This window comes from Pseudorasbora parva, chromosome 12 (assembly GCF_024679245.1).
Source record: "Pseudorasbora parva isolate DD20220531a chromosome 12, ASM2467924v1, whole genome shotgun sequence".
Lineage (NCBI taxonomy): Eukaryota > Metazoa > Chordata > Actinopteri > Cypriniformes > Gobionidae > Pseudorasbora > Pseudorasbora parva.
Genome location: NC_090183.1, coordinates 6,874,086 through 6,896,195, shown reverse-complemented (window position 1 = coordinate 6,896,195; position 22,110 = coordinate 6,874,086). Strand labels below are relative to the sequence as shown.

The 22,110-nt window shown below is 38.6% G+C and overlaps 1 protein-coding gene across 4 annotated transcripts in view; it reads right to left on the bottom strand.

Moving 5' to 3' along the window:
* nbeal1 (neurobeachin-like 1) overlaps nucleotides 1-21,898 on the bottom strand; it is a 72,736-nt gene extending 50,838 nt beyond the window's left edge. For 2 of the 4 annotated variants that reach the window (XM_067458920.1, XM_067458921.1), the window contains exons 1-5: nucleotides 21,618-21,898; nucleotides 20,622-20,998; nucleotides 7,623-7,714; nucleotides 1,726-1,887; nucleotides 308-389 (exon numbers count right to left, since the gene is read on the bottom strand). In XM_067458920.1, the coding sequence (XP_067315021.1) occupies nucleotides 308-389; nucleotides 1,726-1,887; nucleotides 7,623-7,714; nucleotides 20,622-20,672 (387 nt within the window). In that variant the 5' untranslated portion in view covers nucleotides 20,673-20,998; nucleotides 21,618-21,898. The remainder of the gene's footprint in view (nucleotides 1-307; nucleotides 390-1,725; nucleotides 1,888-7,622; nucleotides 7,715-20,621; nucleotides 20,999-21,617) is intronic. The other 2 variants (XM_067458922.1, XM_067458923.1) reach the window with 1 other exon arrangement.
* Between the last annotated feature and the right edge of the window lie 212 nt (nucleotides 21,899-22,110).

Here is a 22,110-nt window from a genome sequence, read left to right as displayed (position 1 = left end):
AAGATGAAAACAGGAAAAGAAAGAGGAGGGACAGTAAGAGAAAAGGAAAAGGGCAAAAAAGTAGAGGAAAGGGAAGAGGAAACAGGAATGACAAAAAATAAGAAATGATGAAGAGCAAAGGGGAGAGGCAAAAGAAAGGATGTAAGAGTAGAGGAATTGGAAAAATTAAAGGGAAGAGAAAAAAAGAAAAGTGGGAGAGAAAGAGGTAAAAGGACTGTTTGACCATCAAATAATGGTTACAGAAAGAAAAAAGAAATAATGGAAGAATGTATAAACAGAAAGCGTGGTTTTAGAGGGCGTGTCAGACCTGTTGGATATAAAGCGTCGTCATGGTGATGACGTGGTTTATGTAGGAACAGGTGCCGATCTCCTCCACATTTGACAGGTTCCTGTCAAACAGATCACACAGCTGTCAGTGTGGAGAAACTGTGTGTGTGTGTGTGTGTGTGTGTGTGTGTGTGTGTGTGTGTGTGTGTGTGTGTGTGTGTGTGTGTGTGTGTGTGTGTGTGTGTGTGTGTGTGTGAAGCTGTATTGGATAGACCGCCGTATGACAGGACCATTAGTTCTAGCTGTCAGAGAGATTCCCCTGCCACCCCTACGATCATACATCACACACTGACTGCTGCTGAAGTGTGCATGTGTGTGTGTGTGTGTGTGTGTGTGTGTGTGTGTGTGTGTGTGTGTGTGTGTGTGTGTGTGTGTGTGTGTGTGTGTGTGTGTGTGTGTGTGTGTGTTTAACGTTTAAAGAAGACGACAAATTTGCCCCAGGAGCTGCAGTATCATTCATAAGTTTGGGGTCCATAAGATTGCTTAATGTTTTTGAAAGAAGTCTTCTCTGCTCACCAAGACTGCATGCATTTATTGGATCAAAAATACTGTAAAAACAGTAAAATTGTGAAATATCATTACAATTTAAAATGACTATTTTTTTTATATATTGAAAAATGTAATTTATTCCTGTGATCCAAGCTGAATTTTCAGCATCATTACTCCGGTCTTCAGTGTCACATGATCCTTCGGAAAACTTTCTATGATGATTTGCTTATCAAGAAACATTTCTTATTATTATCAATGTTGCTGCTTTATATTTTGTTTGTAGAAACCATGATACAGGATTCTTGATGAAGAGATTAAAAAAACCAGTATTTATTTGAAATAAATAAATCTTTTGTAACAATATATATTACTTTGCTCCTCTATGGGATGTCTATGGGATGTCTTTAAGAGTGTGTGTGTGTGTGTGTGTGTGTGTGTGTGTGTGTGTGTGTGTGTGTGTGTGTGTGTGTGTGTGTGTGTGTGTGTGTGTGTGTGTGTGTGTGTGTGTGTGTGTGTGTGTGTGTGTGTGTGTGTGTGTGTGTGTATGTGTGTGTGTGTGTGTGTGTGTGTGTGTGTGTGTGTGTGTGTGTGTGTGTGTGTGTGTGTAAATGAGCAGCAGCTGCCATTCGAGCAATCGTCAGACCCTGAAAAGTCTCGAAGTGTCGCTGAAAGTGGAAACCACACATGAACCTTCAGCAGCAGGTGCTCGGAGTACTCATGAAACATTCAGCAGGACCACGGGTGTCCAGTTTCTGTTTTCACTGAGATTCGATGCACTTCATATTTTCAAAAAAGACGTTGAAATGACTTTTTCTTTAGTTTATTTGCATTTCTAACCATCTCAACACCGATCTGTTTCTGCAATAGTTTTTTTTCTTAGTCATACAGCTCTCTCATCAGGCCACTGACCTGCAGATGACGATGAGGAACTTGAGGAGCAGGAGAGCTAACGTCTGCTGCTCGGGCTCCAGCCCCTCAGACGCTTTCTGCACACACTGCAGCAGTTGCAGACGCAACACCTGCAGGATGTTATCAGGCAGCAGTGTCATGACGGGGGGCGTCTCCTCCAACCTGCAAAACCATTAACGATGCAAAACCATTATTAAAGGCAGGGTACCCATTTGTTTCAGAAACATTTCTTGTTGTGCTAATTGAAAGTCTCTTCACATCCTGATAGCAATCACTAGGTTAAGTGGTCTAAATGTATTTATATACAGTTATATTGTCTGTGGAAGGCGTAGAACCATAAAATATCCGTTCGATCTGAATGCAATGGTACGATGTCCTATCTGCCTGTCAACTTGTTTTTTATACCTCTGTGCACCTTCCCGGCGCATTTCATGCTATGAGTTTAACAGACATTCGTCAACAAACACCACAACCGAAACAGCAGCCCCTTTTACAGTTCCTCCTAAACCAAAACAACAAGCTTATGCTTCGTTTACGCCATAACTACTGTAATTTGGAAAAGATTCAAACCCTCGATGTTATACTCAGAGCGGTTAGACTCGATTCAATGGCAACACTATCAACGATGAAATGAATCTGCAGCAGTCAGGTAGTAAAGGTCAGTGTTTAAATTGTTTATGTTCATTATTATTGTAATTTTATGTGTTTTGAGGCATGCGGTAGGTTAACGTAGTCTCTCATCTCATGACGCTTTGCAAACTCTGCCGTTTGTGTTCAAGTGTTTTGATGAAGGTGTGGTTTTGGAGAGTGGGATCTTCTGCTTTCAAAGCTAACTTGCTATCGCTAGCAGCTCTGAAAATTGCCTATCCTACCTTTAAATAGTCCATATGTTTTGAGTATGAAACTTATATGGTGCTTTGTTATTTTGGGATGCTTGACTACAATGAAAAAAATGGTAACACTTTACAATGAGGTATTTATTGTTATCATTATTGTTAATCAATGCATTAACTAACAAAAACTAACAATGAGCAATATCTGATCAGTACATAACATTATGACCACTGACAGGTGAAGTGAATAACACTCAAGGCACCTGTTGAGGGTGGGGGGTGGGATATATTACCCAGCCATTAAAACATTTGGCCTTCATAGTTGATGTGTCTGAATTAGGAAAAATGGGCAAGGATAACGGCCGTTTCACACCGCAAGCGTGAGCGGCGCGTGAGCAGCGCGTATTTTTTTCGGCGCCCATGTTAATCAATGAGTGCATTCACACCGGGAGCAGGAGCAGCACGTGAGCGTCAAGCAGGAGCGTCGCGTGAGCAGCAGTGAAGCGGGGGTTTCGGCTGCGAGCCTATTTTTGCTGCGCTGCTGACGCTTCTGACGCTCAATTAAAGTGAAAGCACACTTTTAAAGGACAAAATAAATGTGATTTCACACAAAAAGTGCCTAAAATGCACACAGGAAGCACGTGTAGTGTATTTGAACAATAACTGGAGTATGTCAGAGAAGAAAACGAAGAATAAAAATATCTGTGGAAGATTTTAGCAATTTAAACTTGTTTTGATTATTGAGTTTGGGTGAAAGTATGGTTATGATTATAAAAAATAAAGTAAACTAGCCAGAAAATATAACAAACTTTCGTTTAGTTTAGTATTTAATACTCAGACAGGTAAAGGCTCTCGGTCTGCAGCTGCAGTCACGGTGCAAAACGAAAGCACACTTTTGATGGACAAAATAAATATAATATCACAAAAGCGCTCAAAATGCAGAAAAATAAAACGAAGAATAAAAATCATCTGTAGAAGATTTACCCATTTAAACTTGTTTTAATTATTCAGTTTGGGTGAAAGTATTATAAAAAGTAAAGTAAACTAGGCAGAAAATATAATAATTTATTTTAGTTTAGTATTTAATACTCAGACAGGTATAGGCTCTATCATTGTGGGAGCCGCTGCTGTGACGCTGCACCAACGCTTCCAGTGTGAATACACTCGCGCGTCTGCAGCTGCAGTCAAGGTGTAGTTACGCTGAAGTGCAGCTCACGCGCTGCTCACGCTTGCGGTGTGAAACAGGCGTAAAGATTTGAGCGATTTTGACATGGGTCAAATTGTGATGGCTAGACGGCTGGGTCAGAGCATCTCCAAAACTCTAGCTCTTGTGGGGTGTTCCCAGTCTGCAGTGGTCAGTATCTATCAAAAGTGGTGCAAAGAAGGAACAGTGTTGAACTGGCGACAGGGTAATGGGCGGTCAAGGCTCATTGATGCACGTGGGGAGCAACGGCTGGCCTGTGTGGTTCGATGTATGGCTACTGTAGCTCAAAATGCTCAAAAAGGTAATGCTGGTTCTGACAGAAAGGTGTCAGACTACACAGTGCATCGCAGTTTGTTGCGTATGGGGCTGCACAGCCGCAGACCATTCAGGGTGCCCATGCTGACCCCTGTCCACCGCCGAAAGGGCCAAAAGAGGGCATGATTACATCAGAACTGGACCACAGAGCAATGAAGGTGGCCTGGTCCAATGAATCACGTTTTCTTTTACATCACGTGGATGGCCGTGTGTGTGTGCGTCCCCTTACCTGGGAGAACACATGGCACCAAGATGCACTGTGGAAAAAAGACAAGCGGGTGGAGGCAATGTGATGCTTTGGGCAATATTCTGCTGGGAAACCTTTGGTCCTGCCATCCATGTGAATGTTACTTTGACACATAACACCTCCCTAAGCATTGTTGCAGACCATGTACACCCTTTCATGGAAACGGTATTCCATGGTGGCTGTGGCTTCTTTCAGCAGGATAATGCTCCTGCCACAAAGCAAAAATAGTTCAGGAATGGTTTAACAGCACATCAGTTTTAAGGTGTTGAGTTTTAAGGTGTTAAAATGAGTTTTAAGGTGTTGACTTGGCCTTCAATTCCACCGATCTCAATCCAATCAAGCGTCTGTGGGATGTGCTGAACAAACAGGGCCGATCCATGGAGGCCCCACCTTGCAACTTACAGGACTTAAAGGATCTGCTGCTAACATCTTGGTGCAACAGCACACCTTCAGGTGTCTAGTGGAGTGCGTGCCAGGACGGGTCAGGGTTGCATTGGCAGCAAAAAAGGGACCAACACAATATTAGGCCATAATGTTATGCCTGATCGGTGTATGTTACAGTATGTATTAATCTTTGTTAAAGGTCCCGTTCTTTGCGTGTTTTCGAAGCTTTGATTATGTTTACAGTGTGCAACATAACATGAGTTCATGTTTCGCGTGTTGAAAAAAACAGTATTTTTCACACATTTTACTTATCTGTACAGCGCTGTTTCCTCTGTCCTAAAAACGGCCTGATGATTTCCTTGTTCTATGAAGTCCCTCGTTCAGAAACACATAATGAGTTCTGATTGGGCCAGCGCTTCCCGTGTTGTGATTGGACATCAGCTTAGCGCACTTTGCCTGGAAAGGTCTTACCATAACGGGGAGATGCAAGCGCTGAATGCGCGCTCTTCTCCACGTGGGAGAGCAACAAGACCACGCCCTCTTTTTTGTGTGTTCTTGTGGGCGGAGGGTTAGTCAACAAACGGTTCTAGTGACGTCATTACATCCCTGCACTTCCTGTATTATTTATGCTCTACAAGCAAAATTACACACTAACTAAAGTTTGAAAGATGGAATCGCGAAGAACGGGACCTTTAATTTAATAAAAATTAAACTGTTCACTGTTAGTTCATGTTAGCTCAAGTCCAATAAATATTAAAGTTGAATAATTCATTGGTAAATGTTCAAATTAACACCAACTAAGATTAATACATGACTTTACAAGTGTTTCATAGTTAGTACATGTTAACTGATGCAATTAACAAATGGAACCTTATTGTGAAGTGTTCAGTGAAGATTTTCACTCAGAAATTGCAAGTAAATTTAACAATTCATAGCAAAGAAACAGTAAGGTAACACATTGAATTAAACTTTGAAGCAGAACGACTGAAATAGTTTTTTTTTTCTAAAACATGGTCTAATGATCTTTGTTTTATGTACAATTTTAAAAACTTTTTTTTTGAGGCTGCATGGAAAATGAACACTAAAATATTGGTTTTGACTGAGCAATTGATGACAGAACTGTCATTTTTTAACAGAGTAACTACCTGCAATCGCGACTGTAAAGGCAATTACTGCACTATAAGAGTGTGTTCTTCCAGCACCAGCAAGCGTGAGAGAACTTCACAGCAATGAAGCAGATCTGTGCGAGAGCGGCACAGCTGTGAAGGAGAGAGAGCGCTGAGACAAATAAACCCATTACAATCCAATCTCCCTCTCTCGGTCTGTCGGTTCCTGGCTCTCCTCTCGCTCTGCATTACGTAATGTCATCTGACAGTCTAAGCACTTCATGATCACATGACCACAGCTGGGAGAGCCAGAATGATTTTCTCATGCCACACACTCTGGACTATCGCCACATAAATCCTTCGACACTCTCCTTCTGTAAATCCCCCCACCTTATCTCATCCCCCCCTTATTTTTTCCATGCAATTATGTGCACACACAGACACACAAAGACTGGGCTGAGATTTTGTTGCAATAACTTACATACAGCACAAGGAAGCTTGATTTCAAATGGTAAATTGAATTTAAAAAGATGAGTAAACAGAAATAAAATAAGAACAAAGAAATTACTAACAATAGCACAAATAAATACAATAGAATAAAGATAAAAATGAAATAGACTGGTTTCTTTTTTCAAGTAGGTCTAAAAGTATTCAGGTAAGAAATTGAATTTAAAAAAAGTAATCAAATTTAAAATAACACTGGATAATATTTATTGTAAAAAAAATTAAATAAAGATTAATCCATTAAAGTCACAAACGTTAATCAGTCAAGAGCAGTGAGTGATCGTTTGTCTTTTTATAGTTTGAATAACATTAACAACATAGAGAGTGGCACGTGTATTCGATTACTGTCCCTTTAAGACCTAACCAAGCCTGCTGTACCCCTCTCAGAAACGGAAGTTTTCGCGCCTCGATTGTCAGGCTAGCAGTTATCATCACAATGATTTCATTTCAAGTGTTCATTTTTAAAATAAGTTTAGTTTTAGTTAGTTATTTGATGCTATAAAAATGTGGGGGGGACGTCTTCTCTAAGCGAAGTTGTCACTGAGGCACTAACTGACTTTTTTCAGGATTTTTGGGAGCAGATTGGAGCTTAAGCTTTAATTTCTACATTTCCATAACTGTTTATTATAGACCAACATAATTAATTGTTCTGCATCTGTGAGAGCGTGGGCGAGCTTTTGATATCGCGACTGTACTTCCTGCTCTCTACTGCGCAGTTCCGGTCCCGAAATCAATGTCGTGCAGGCCGCCTGAAAGCTTCAACTCTGGCAAGCGGAAACGGAGGATGTTGAGTCGTCCATATTTTTTTACGGTCTATGGACGTAACGCACGCATGGAATCAAAATACAGCTCCTGTAACACATTCTTCTTGAATGGGTTACGACCGTTTTTATGTTAATACTCACCGAGATGCATAACAAAATAATATTAATATTTTTGACAACACTATGCCATATTAGGTGTTATGATTTCTCCCATTCATATAGTATGTACCAGAGAACCATCTCTGCCCTATACAGTCTCAGCTTCTACACAAATTCAGGGAATCCAAATTATTCAAGATTCAAAACTACACATTTTCAAAACGGGCTAGTCAGTGGACTGCCTGAATAAGGTGGACCAGACTTGATGCTAACAGTCAAAAATCTGGATATGCAAGACTTTGGCCCTTATTTTAGTCTAGAAATAGCTGAAGATTTGTCACAAGGACCTGTGAACTAATTAGCCTTTTCCTGATCTGTCTTCATGAGGTTTAAGTGCATCAGAATGATGGATGAATGTAGCTGGACTGCAGTAAAGTCTACCTGGTTGGCGGTTTCTCAAAATCCACATCCAGGCATCTCTCATAGGAGCCGATGAAGATCTCCAACCAGAGTTTCAGATAGTCTGGGTCCTTCTACAGGTTACAGAAAAAACAACAGAGAGAGAAAAAGGAATAAGTTAATCAAGGAAATAATTATTTATAGAGAAAAAATCTAAATGTGCCTTAGCGTTTACATTTGGCAGATTAATCAATCAAACAATCAACTTTATTTATATAGCACTTTTACAATGACGATTGTTTCAAAGCAGTGATCAGTTATAGTTTATAGAATTAAGACCTAATAAATACATTTTATTTGTATAATTAGTTGAATAACTTGGATCGAAATGTAAGTGTCCCCAACTGAGCAAGCCAAGCCAAAGGCGACAGTGGCGAGGAACCAAAACTCCACCAGGGCATGATGGAGAAAAATAAACCTTGGGAGAAACTTGACTCAGTCGGGGTGCAAGTTCTCCTCTGACCTATTAACAAACAGTGTATGATTATTATTCTGGCAGCCTTACAGGTCAGAAATCATATTAGATCGGAATATTAAAAATTTCTGGGTATCACGCAAGAGACGGGTTTATTGAGGTTGACCTGTCGATTAAACAAGAATATGAATATTTGAAAGATCGGAGTCATCGCGCCGGTTTATTACAAATGCTTTTTTTCAAAGTGACTTGCAATGTTTTCAGGTATACATATAAGCTCATGCATTCCATAATCAAACTCATGACCTTGACGTCAAGTACCAGGAATGCATTCAGCTATCAACAGTTATCTAAGGTGTGCCCAAATGTTTCAGGTATATCAGGTGCAACACGAGACACCTGACGACTAACAAACTGGCCTGACCACATTTCCTACCTGGCACACATTCCAACATTCCAGAAAACAGAGTAGCCTGACCTAGAACAACGTTCCTTAGAAACGTCCATATACAAACCCTTTCACCCTAGTCAGAATTAAATCTCCATCAACAGCCGGCGGCAATCTAATGAATTTATGAAACACGTGACGCTCTAATTGACATGGCTGGAGAGTATCACGACTCAATGCGGCCGTTTGTGAGGTCAGTGCTTAAGCTGTGTTATACTCAGACATCCAGAACAGGAAATCAAGCTCAGAAATTCCTCTCGGTGAGATCATAAGAACAGCTATGCCAGTCCATGCCAAAAAACAACTCACAATACCTGACCAATAAGAAACATGGACAACATAATACCAAAAAAAATTTTTTTTTTTGACACAAAAAAAGTGAGAATATTAGAAAAGAAAAGTAGAATGTGTTTATGTGTGCAAAAGAAAAAAAAAACATTTATTTGGGATCCAGAGGCAAGACACAGATGACTGGATCTGGCTAAAGGTGGCACACCCTGTTTATTTAGAGCTCACGCCACAGAATGGACACTGCCTTGCTCCTGATGCCCGCTCCAGAGGGAAGGGTGTGGGGCGATTCAGTCACATTCTCCTACTCATACATGTCAAATTCTTCCTAAAGCACTAAACAATAACACTAAGTAGTCTTTTATGCTGAATTGCACGCCCTGGGGGAAACTATTTTGTTGTAACTTGCACACCTGAATGAGTCCTGCATGATAATACTTGATTTGTTTGTTCTAGTAAAATCAGTGTGTATATTACAGTTTAAATTTGGCATGAAATAAAAGTTGTGATAGTCCTTTCTTTACTATTGTGACATATATCTGAGGGAAACGGCTTCTGAAACGAGAACAAATGAAAGGCGGGGTTTGAGTTTGTCCATTGGGAATAGATTGGATGGTTGTGGTTTGCTACTGGTGGATCTCATGCGAGTGACAGATTGCCCCACCCTCGAGCCAGTAAACACATCATCAGAGAAGAGATGTCACTGCAAGTGGGAGGGGAAGTTATTTTGATTATGGATTACAAGACACATTAATAAAATGGAAAAATCACTTATAATAAACACTGCAATATTCCATAAAAAAATAAGAATTATCCATTTTGATTTAATGGGGACTTTAATAAGTGTAACTTTAGTATCTGACGGTCTCATCCCTAAGGCTTATTTCATAAATGGTTATGTATTCATAGACTGGGCAATCCAAACCCTTACTAATGCAGGGCATATGACCTACAGCCACAACACTGAGCTCACTCTAATCACATGGGCTAGACATCCTGTCCATTTGACACGCCATAATAATTTGATAGTGTGATAAATCCTTAAAGTGTGCAGAATATTCCCTCTTCTGTAAACATTTCTATTTTCTATCTGTTTTCATCTCTTTCAAGAAATATTGTGGCTTACATGCTCAAGCTTGAGATGTTGTACATTTCCACAGAAAATGACGCTGCCTCACCCCTCAATTTGTAAAAACATGCATTTACAAGCCTAGCAAATAAGTAAGACCTTTTAAGCCTGTCTTACTATCTACATAAGCAGCAACTTCTAAGGCATGGTTGTTAAGCTAACAAGAATATACTTTAATAGAGTGCAGGAGGAAGTCCAAAAGAGTCCAAACCAAAGATTTTATAGATAGAAAGACGGTGCACTCGTGTTACTATGAATGGGAGAAACTGCAATGCGGAATATGGCGGAATATGCATTCTTAAGAAAGGAGCCAATCAGCAATTAGTCATTGTGTCACTGCAGCTGCCGTTAGAAGCTCCGGTTCCTGTAGAAACCGTCCGTGCTCTGAGACGCACGCTTAGGACTGTTTATGTGCAGTAGCGTGGTCCAGCGTGAAAAATGCAGTATTCTGGCCATGATTCCGAGCATTTAGACACAAGATGTATGAAATAGTTGTCAGATTTCATTGGTTTCGAATATGAAATTTAATCGTAAGCTTGGCGAACAGATTTGAAGATTTTTATTTATATGCTCGAGACTTGCATGCCCGAGACGAGAGGCGTTTCAAAGATGGCCACAGAGTAAAATAACAGGAGATTTTGGTCCAAAACTCCTAGATATTAGTTGAAGTTCCATCATCAATTAGTTTTTTGAATATGTTTTTGGGTAAATGCCTGAAATATGGTTTGTGGTCAACACAATCTCAAGGTTTTTTCATGTTTTATTCTACAACATAAAATACATCTAGTAATACTTGCCTTAAAAGCGGTTGCTAACAAAAGGCTAAATTTAAAGAGGTTATCTGGAAAATTAAGCATCATCACACCGAACAGCTAAACCCATCTACTTGCTAGTCCACTTTTACATCCTCGTTTTGTTTATAATCACGCTCATGCTAATTACATCCAGTCAAATTTTCCCACATAGATTTTAAATAAAAACTGAAAGAGTTGTCAGAAGCTTATTGTGCAACCGTGGTGTAGTTCCTTTAGCCACGTTTATCTTTTTACTTCTGAAGATTGTAATTCAGTCTTCAAAAAATCCTAAAAGCCAAGTTTATCTTGCTGAATAAAACGTGTAAGAATTTTGTTGTTTACAGGGGTGATGGAAAAATGATATTGAACCAGGATGATGCGCTTTAAAGTATGGGCTGGCCTACAAAATGACTCAGCCGAAGTCTAAAACACAAAAAAATACATAAATGTTAGGTAAAATAGTTTGCTTTAACTTTTTAAAAATTTGGGAGAAACAAGATAGAACTATTATGATGCTTACTGCTAACTGCTTTGTGTCAGGGATCTGCTAATATGATGCCTTAAAATTTTCTCTAGGTGGGCAGCTCAATCTAGGTTTTGGAACAAAGCTACTACTTCATATAACCTACACATCAACCTCCATGCTCTAGCATGAGACTTGAGGTGATAACCATAAACCATTTCTGCCTATGCAGTTATATCCTTTAACTCATGCCATCACTAGCTAAAAAAGTACATTGATATTAAAAAGAAAGTAGATTGATATTAAACAGAACTGGCATAGAACGCATAACACTTTCATAAAATGTATGTTTTTAAATTCTGAAAGATGAGAAATCCTCTCTGACCTGAGGTCACTTTCTTCTGAGCTAATATCCTACATGTGCATTTCAGTAGCCCTTAAATCCTTCACAACAGGAACTCGAGTTCCTGCGAGGATCGGATAGGGACTGTTACCATGGTGAGGAAAGAGGGTATTTGTGAGTGAGACAGCATAGCACTTTCCAATCCCCCCCCCCCTCTCTCTCTCTCTCTCTCTCTCTCTCTCTCACTCTCTCTCTCTCTCTCTCTCTCTCTCTCTCACTCTCTCTCTCTCTCTCTCTCTCTCTCTCTCTCTCTCTCTCTCTCTCTCTCTCTCTCTCTCTCTCTCTCTCTCTTTCTCACCCCACTCTCTTGGTTTTCTTACTTTTCTCTCACACTTAATTTTGCATCCCGCTGTCCTTATCTCCTCTCCCTCTCTCTTGCCATGTGTGTATATGCCCTTTGAACCTGCAAACCAGACGAGATGGCGAAAGAGAAAGGACAACAAGGCAAAAGAAAGCAGCAAAAATGATTTATGGAGCTCATGATCTACATATTCAATTAATTAACATCTGCTTTATGCTCTGCAACAGCACGTGTGTAGAAGTTCTGACCTGATCTCAGAGGTTAGACAACAACTGGAGTTGAAGAGTTGAAAAAAAATCATAATTGCTCCACTTTAAATAGTGAGTACTGCACGTGTGTGTATGTGTATAAATATCACACAGCCCTGTAAAAGCTGTTTATAGCCATCACTGAAGGACATGCCCTGATAATCACTGGTCTTAACTGGGTCAAAGGTCAACACACAAGTAGCTCCATCCCATTCACAAGACAACTGCTGCTGTCACATTGTGTGTTCAGTGGCTCTGTGCAGTCTATCATTATCTCAGAGGGGGCGTGTGTGTGTGTTTACGGGATCACGACTGTAACCAGGAAACACATAAAGGCCAGCTTCTATTAAATTGCTTGAGTAAACAGACCATATGAAAAGAGAGTACTTTCATCATGCATGCTTCATTCAGTCCATCCGGTTCTTCCTTCAATTGTTTTCAACTCCCTTTCATTCACTCGTCTTCCATGTAGGTCCATCTGGCATTCTTGCCATTCAGGCAGACAGCAAAGATGTAACACACTTTATGAGTGTAACCATCTCGAAATCACATGAAGCCACTAACAATGATCATGGAGACTAACCCAATTAGGACAATAATTGTTTTTATGGGATTGTAATGTCATTTAATTATTTACAGGCACTAACTGCCAACTTTATTACTGTCTGAATTGGAAATATCAGTGTTTTTCTCACAACCAAGAGAAAATGACCTGATTCAAATGTCCAGCTAGTTTCTGACAAACTGGACAAATTGAATTCCTGTCTGATGTGAGTCTACAATGCAGAAAATAACCACAGCAAAATGAAGGTCTTTGACACTTTCAAAGAAAGGGTATTTGATAGTTTTTGTCTAATATTACTATTACTACTGCTCATACTTAGGGTTAGGGTTAAATGTCTGTTCAAATCACTAGAATGTCTTAATACAGGTGTGTAAACAGGAAAACATCACTCATCAAATGGGCTCTCGACGAAAAATCGTATCACGTAATTATACAAAGTAATTTCAATAACTTGTGTATATGTGTATATGTATATGTATATATATATATATATATATATATATATATATATATATATATATATATACACACACACACACACACACACATACACATGTATATATATATATATATATATATATATATATATATATATATATATATATATATATATATAAAGCAAAAATAACTATATTGTATATATATATCCCGAAAGCACGGGTTGCTATGCCATTTTTAGACAAGACTTTTATGCATTATAATATCTGACCTCTGTTCGCAATGTCAAAATTAAAGGTCCTGTTCTTCGCGATTCCATCTTTCAAACTTTAGTTAGTGTGTAATGTTGCTGTTAGAGCATAAATAATACCTGTAAAATTATAAAGCTCAAAGTTCAATGCCAAGCAAGATAATTTATTTAACAGAAGTTCCCTTTCAAAGCCTACAGCGAACGGCCGGTTTGGACTTCACCGCTGCACTTCCGGGTTTAATGACGCAACTAAAACCGTTTGTTGACGAACCCTCCGCCCAAAAGAACACGCAAATTTGGGCGCGTGGTCCTTTTGCTCTCGCACGTCGAGAATAGGAAGTGTTGTTTTTGTAGAGTGTGATTGTCGCCATGCCATTGAAACGCTGTTATTTTCATCCCGGAGTCAAATCACCTTTGTTTGGCCTTCCCACGGACGCTGTACGTAAAGATCAATGGCTACAGTTTATGTTTAACTTGGTTCCGGAAAATTATAATCACAATTTAAAACTATGTGCAGCACATTTTGCTGAGGACTGCTTCCTTAATCTCAATCAGTTTAATGCCGGATTCGCAGAAAGATTATTCTTAAAAGATGACGCAGTTCCCTCTTTGTCTGGAGAAGGCGTTGTTTTTGGACAACAACCGGTAAGTGTATTTTATTATTTAAGTTGGTCCGTTTAACAGTTTATGTAACTCATTACACAAAGTGCAACGCTGTTATGACAACTACTTAATAGACCATTCTGAAACATCCTGCAAAAGTCTTTCCTGAGCAGGTTGTAATCGATCCTCTTCGATAATCTCCGGGTCTGATTCCGGCTCAAATTGATAAGGCAATATAGACATTTTTGTAATAAAATTGAGCGTGCGTATCTCCTCGTTATGGTAAGAGGCGGGACCTTTCCGGGTAACATGCGCTAAGCTGCTGTCCAATCACAACACGGGAAGCGCTGGCCCAATCAGAACTCGTTACGTTTTTCTGAAGGAGGGACTTCATAGAACAAGGAAATCATCAGGCCGTTTTTAGGACAGAGGAAACAGCGGTGTACAGATAAGTAAACTGTGTGAAAAATACTGTGTTTTTTTACACGCGAAACATGAACTCATGTTATATTGCACACTGTAAACATAATCAAAGCTTCGAAAACACGCGAAGAACGGGACCTTTAAAACATTTATTAATAACAAAATGTAACAACTTCTCTTCAGTCATTTGAAAACTTAAAGGTCCCGTTCTTCGCGTGTTTTCGAAGCTTTGATTATGTTTACAGTGTGCCATATAACATGAGTTCATGTTTCGCGTGTAAAAAAACAGTATTTTCAAAAATCACTAATTTCAGTTCTCATGCGCTCTATGAGCAGCGGCTTTATGCCGTGTGTCTCTCAGAGAATGCGCACATATACTGAAATTAGTTGTCTTTCGCTGCTAATTATGCTTCAACAGTTTAAAATCTCCTGTGCCTAAAAATGCATGCAAAACATAAGCTTTTTATATCGCAACTGATATAGAGACAACAGTCCAAAATCTCTACCGATTAATAGTGTCTAATGTAATTTTGCCCACCCATAGGCTCTAAATACAAGACTAGAAAGCTCCCCAAAAAATTTCATTTCTCTAGTATTTGTTTTCAGCACTGGGTTAGATTACTGATTTCCTCTATGGTTATGTTATCTGTTTTGTGAACAAATGAAACAAAGAGGCTGAGCAGGTTGGGCTCCTCATTTTGTCCCAGCTAACACAAACAAATGTCCCAGAATGCACAGCAAAAGCCGCTGTATTGTCTGTCAACCTGCATTAATGTTAATCTGACAGACATAAAAGTTTGCAATAGCGTGCTTAAAAGGAAATGTCACTTCACGCTGCGTTCTGAAGATCACAGGCTGGTTAATGCATCAGAGCAGAAACCATAAACAAAAGCAAAGGTCAATTTTGCAGCAAACAAAACCACACTGGACTTGTGACTATCAGCTCATGGCGGAAATCATGATAAGGACGAGCTGGCAGGTTGAACAGCTCACCGTTAGAGCGGCAAGACTGCACAACTATTTGATTTAAAAACTGAAACAAAACTGTTCTTCACTGGATATTAATCCAAAAAGGTCATTGCGACTTTTATCTCACAATTGTGTGCATAATTCTGACTTTTTCCATAATTACAAGAAATAAAGTCAGAATTGCAATATTAACTCACAGCATTTGCAAGAAAAAAAGTCAGAATTGTAAGATTATATATCTCACAATTCTGACTGATTGTCTATTAAAGACTTAGTTCACCCAAAAATGAAATTGATGTCATTAATGACTCACCCTAATGTCGTTCAACACCCGATAGACCTCCGTTCATCTTCAGAACACAGTTTAAGATATTTTATATTTAGTCTGAGAGCGTATGCAAGTGTATGCACACTATACTGTCCAGAAAGGGAATAAAAACATCATCAAAGTAGTCCATATGAGACATCAGTTAGTTAAAGGGTTACCTTACCAATTAGCATATGGCTTTGTATCAGTAGAAACCCTGGAGTATATTCGAATGATTGTGTGATTCGGATCGCCAATGTCACGTGATTTTATTAGTTTGGCAGTTTGACACATGATCCGAATCATGAATCAATACACTGATTCATAACCATACTAATTTTTATTTGAGGATTGAAAAAAAAAAAGAAGACAATGTTGAATAAAGTCGTAGTTTTTATTATTTTTGGACCAAAATGTATTTTCGATGCTTCAAGAGATTCTAATGAACTAACTGATGTCTCATATGGACTACTGTGATGATGTTTTTATTCCCTTTCTGGACATGGACAGAATAGTGTGCATAACCGTGGATACGCTCTCGGACTAAATATAAAATAACTTAAACTGTGTTCTGAAGATGAACGGAGGTCTTACGGGTGTGGAACGACATTAGGGTGAGTCATTAATGACATCAATTTCATTTTTTGGGTGAACTAACCCTTTAATTGTGAGATTCTTAAAAACTGAGATAAACTTGCAATTGTAGGTTATAAAGTCAGAATCATTAGACTCACTATTATGTCAAAAAAGAAGAATTAAGAGATATAAACTCGCAACTGTGAAAAAAAGACGCAACCTTTTTAATTATTTTTTACTCCCTGTCGGAAACAAGGCTCTATATAGTATCACAGATCATATTTCATGATGCCCTTTTATAATCATATCTCATAATTTAATAATCTATGTGCATTGCAAAGCACTGTGATACTTGCATTGGATGGCTGTTGTTTTACTTTTATCCATGTATTTTATCTATGTATTGTACGTATCTGTCCCTATTCAAATACACCATAAATATATAAAAATCACTTAAAACCTAATTGATCAGTGAAGCATGTCTTTTATTCCAACTTTTTATCCCTTTTAGACCTAAATCACATGTCCGCTGCCACAACCGAACGCTAATGTTCAGATTTTAAAAAATCTTATTTTATGTGACAGGTCATCTGGATAAGTCCTGAGTCCCTGTGGACAGCCGCGGATCTGAGGGGCTCAGGGTCTAATCACTGTAATACGCTGACATGACAGACCCACAAGACACTGCTGACAACTGCAGACACTCGTGGAAGTTAATATCCTCTCCTGTAGAAATGATAACGGTCTGGAAAATGTGTTATTATTTTATTTGTTCTAGATTATTATTACAGTGTTAAATGTCCTGTACAGCGACCTAACCTCGCCACAGTCTGATGACCACAACAGTCTCAATAACAAGGATCTGACAATACAAGCGCGGTGGTGACAGTTAAAGATCTGTTCTGCCAACACAAAACACAAAGACAAGGAAGTGTGCTATTGTGTTTAACTACTCGCCAACATCAGACTCCACTGCAGCTATACAGTGCTGCTATTGTTCGAACTAAAATTATTCAAATCTGCAATAAAAATAAAATAAAGTAAAAGTAAGTGAAGTAAAGTAAAATATAGGCTAAATATTAGATAAAACACTTTTCAACTAAAAATAAATGTTGTCTTAGTAAATAACTGAATTAAGTTGGAGTACTAAAATTGCTAAAACTGCAATAAAATACATTAAAGCTAGAAATATTATATATATATATATATATATATATATATATATATATATATATATATATATATATATATATATATATATATATATATATATATATATATATATATATATATATATATAAACTGAAACTTAAAAACAAAAAGAAAAAAAAGTATGACAGTAAAATAACACTAAAGCAATCTCAAAGGGTGAAAAAGTATCATATTAAAAAAACAAAAACATTTTACTTCAGTAATGTGATCTTTTTCCATGCAAAACATCTTTAAAACAAGGTGATTATACCATTCAGGTATTGATTAGATGAAGTGTGTTTCTACATGACATGGTGAAAACTATCGCATTGACGTTTACACTACCACTGACACACAGCGACATCACATGACCCCACTCATTTTAATGGAGAGCTGGGGATTTGCGGCCACACTAGCAACACTGACCGCTGGCGACAGGATGTAGACGCGTGTCAGCAATGCAACAAAATTTAACATTTTCAGCACGAATCAGCATGAAATAGAAGTTGTGATAGACTTTTCTTCCATATTATGACGTACATATCTGAGTGAAGCAGCTTCTGGAAAGAGAAAAAAAAAACGTACGACGAGACTCTACGATTCTGATCAAACAACTGAACAAAATAACCTCATTTACCAGAGGTTCTGACAAAATGTTATTTGCTACATTTACTTTTTTTTATTATTAATTTGAATTATTAAAAAAGTAAACTTACATCATGAATCAATGACTCATTCATAAATACTTCCACTGCAACATGAATCAAAAAAAAGTATGATGTGCATGGATAAGTCAATTATAGTAAACAAAGAAACATTCCGTAAAAAAAAAAAAAAAAAAAAAAATATATATATATATATATATATATATATATATATATATATATATATATATATATATATATATATATATTTCATGGTGAGTGACTATGTACTTTATGTAGATGAAGAGCTACTTTTGGGAGCGAAAACCAATTGGAGTGAAAAAAGACAGTGTGAATGTTTCTGTTTATAGAACATAGTTTTCATGTATATATGTACCGTAAAGGTGATGATACACGGGGCAACTTTTTGAGCAATGTCGTCGCCAATGGGCAACCATGTGAGGGACCACGACTGATCTTAAGTATCCAGACAGAAGTGTGTTGACCATTCTCAATAGTAGGAAAGTGACCAAGCAACATCGCTCAAAAAACAAAGCTCAAAAAAAGTTGCCCTGTGTATCTTCACATTTAAAGCAACACGTCAAATTTTTGGGACTTTAGATTACTGGTATTCACCGTCTCCCCCAGAGTTAGATAAGTCCATTATTATCTCAGTGCGTGCAGTAACTCTGTCTGACGCACCCATTGCTAGCCTAGCTTAGCACAAATACTGGAGGTAAACAGCTCCAGCTAGCCAAATGCCTTTAGAATTTGAATATTGTTTTATTATATTTAAGAATTTTGAATTTAGCTTTTCAGCCATTTTTACAGCCCTACTGTTTAATAAGTGACAAAATAATGCCAACATTTTCCTATTTACATGTTGTGATATAGTATAGTTACATAATGTACTAAGATTGACGGAAAATAAAAAGTTGCTAGGCAGATATGGCTAGGGACAACACACTCATTCCTGCATAATAATCAGGGAACTTTGCTACCGTACCATGAATGCAACAGACACAATAATATTATGCAGCGCCTGGAAAATAGTCCCCAGCACACTCTCTGTGCAAGCAGATTGTCACGTTGGTTATGTTGACGGAAGTTAACCTATTTTCAGGCGCTGCTTGATATCATTGCGCCGTTGCACCCATGGTACAGCAGCAAAGTTCCTAGATTATTACGCAGTTACATAAAAAGAAAAATGTTGCTGGTATTTTGTCACTTATTGAGCAGTAGGCTAGCTGGATTCGTTTATCTCCAGTCTTAGTGCTAAGCTAGGCTAGCGATGGGTGCATCAGACAGAGTTATGGCACGCACAGAGATGAGAATGGTATGTATGGACTTATCTAACTCTGGAGGATACAGTGAATAAGCTAGTCACCAAAAAGTCGGCGTGTTCCTTTAACGTCTTGGTGACAATTTCAGAGGAAGTCCATATTATCTAGTCTAGTCCTAAATGAGAAACAAAAAAGATATCTTTAAGGTGCTATATGTAAGAATGACAGCTAGTATTGTTTCCCCCGCCCCTCCTCCTCAGACTCAATGCTCCTGCAAGGTTGCCAGTTTGAGGACACGCAGCAGGAAGTGACGAGACTTACAGTGCACACTCTAAGTTGATGAGTTGATTTATCCTCATTTTAATGTGATTTTTAGATGGATGCTGAGGCTTTTTAGGTCAGGTAGAATCTGCAATCTCTGCCCCAGTTTGTTTGCTGGTTTCTATGGCTACACTACGTTTTATTTTCTGCCAACTGGCAACCTGTGGTGTTGAAATACTATTGGGAACATTGGCAACGAAGAATTATCGCACAGACCAAAACAAAAACAGACATTCTGACACGGAACATGTATTTCAAAGTAAAATAACTTTAGCATTGCTTTTCAGAGAAATGAGGATGTTTCCTAAATACCTACAAACATTATGGTATTGTTATGTTTTAGTACAATCAAAAACTTACATACAGCACCTTTAAAGCTAAAATGTTTCTAAACCACTAACAAAAACAGAACTGCAAATATGTTTTAAAACAGATGCCTCAACATTCCCCATATCTGCCATTGGTTAGTCAATGGTTAGCCCCGCCCCCAAACACACAGCATTGGTTAAGCCAATGTTGCACAAACAAACAATGGCATTTTGGGGTAAATAACATATTAAAGGTTTATGTATAACCAGAATAACTAGGACACAATGCGACACTGTGCACTGAATTATCTCGAGTTAAGTCTGATTATATGATGTCACAGAGGGAATTGGTAGAATCTCCATCAATGATCAGAAGAACCGCAAAAAAAATCACAGCCACCTGAGCTCAATGGCTCTATCCAGAGGGCATTCTGATGTCATGACAAGCGTTCAAGTACTCTATAGAACACAGTGTACCAGCTACATGCACTGCGCAATAAATAAATTAATAAAACAGTGCTCTTCTTATGTCCAAAGAGATCATTTGGTCATGTTTAAGGATGCAATGTACATTTGCATGAAAAATGACAGTGCATCCACTGCAAGCTGTTTACCTTATTGCAGTACAGCATCCAAACCTCATACAGTCTCTCGGTCGATGCCATTCTGCACTGCAAGCTGTGAGCATGTAGGCAGAAATCTTCCCGATAATAACGTGATCAATATTCCCAAGCCCTCATGGTGTTAACATCCTGCCAAATGGAGTTTGCCCAAATGCCACATTCGCTCGTGGATCTTAAATCCCACCAATGGGTGAATAGGAGTCTGTGTTAATCCAGGGTGACAGATCGTGTCATTTCCTCTGTGCACGGTGAAATCACATCCATCATGTGAACGATACGAATCCCAGATGGCTTGGACTTGTGCGTTTCCGGCACTTTTCCACCAGCAGCTTTCTGATATTCCAAAAATTCCTCTGTTCTTCCAAGCCCTGTCGACAAATAGAGCACACATTAAAAACAGCCCTGTGTTTAGATGCTGCGTGAATGTATTGAAATTTCAAAAAGCACATTTGCATGCCACAGATAACAGTAAATGTGCAATGCATGACTCTGAGAAAAGAAAAGAAAAGAAATATCCCAAAATAAACAGACCCATGACATCATCTCAAGCCAACTCAACATGTTCACAGAGCCAACATTATATATTCCTGGCTTTGAAATAGCAACTCAAGTCAAACTATTTCAACTTCAACAGTGACAATATCAGATCATATTATATTTGTGCATTTTTTTATTTATATATGTCCAACACATAGTAAAAGAGTTTATCTTCCACTCTGGGTGTTGTTTTTGTATGCTTTAGATAATAGACTAAAAATAATGACTCTAGATTTAGACTCCTTGAGGGTGTCAAAACAAGACTTCTGGAAATCTGTAAAGATATGACCAAAGATATGACCAAAATTATTATTTTAAATTTAGAGTTAACACTTATGAAACCCACACTAATATCAAGACTTGTTATCGTATAAAGATCAGACCATAATAACATACGAGACTAACAAGGTCTCCGCATTAATACATGTTTACTATCAGTGTGATACTCACCTGCCTCAACAAAAGCAGCCCGTCGAAACTCCCGAGCCGAGGCTTGTGTTCTGGTTACGAATCCAGGAATGTTGCATGAACCGAGAGCACCACTGACATTTGAACCAGGTCAGTTTCAACACCCCAAACTAGCTTTTGACTCGTTTAGTAACCAGATCAGCCTGACAGCCCGGATACATATGACGAATATCGTCGCAATGGACTGCGACGGCTCGTTACAATGCCACAGCACACGGGCGGCTTGAAGGTGTGTGTGTGTGTGTGACGTGTGCGTGCGCGCGCGCGCGCCTGTGTGTGTTTTCTTCGAAGATGTTTCACGACAGGCGAAACTCCTTTACGTTGCCTATGTGGAGCTCATGTGAGTCGCAAAGGCGTGACTGAAACTGGCGTTCGGTTACGTAATCTAATTAATATTCATAAGCACGCTTAGCTATCGCATGGCAACGTCTGAACTCTGGTCTGAACGTAAAGCTGTCAGCCAATCAGGTTGGCT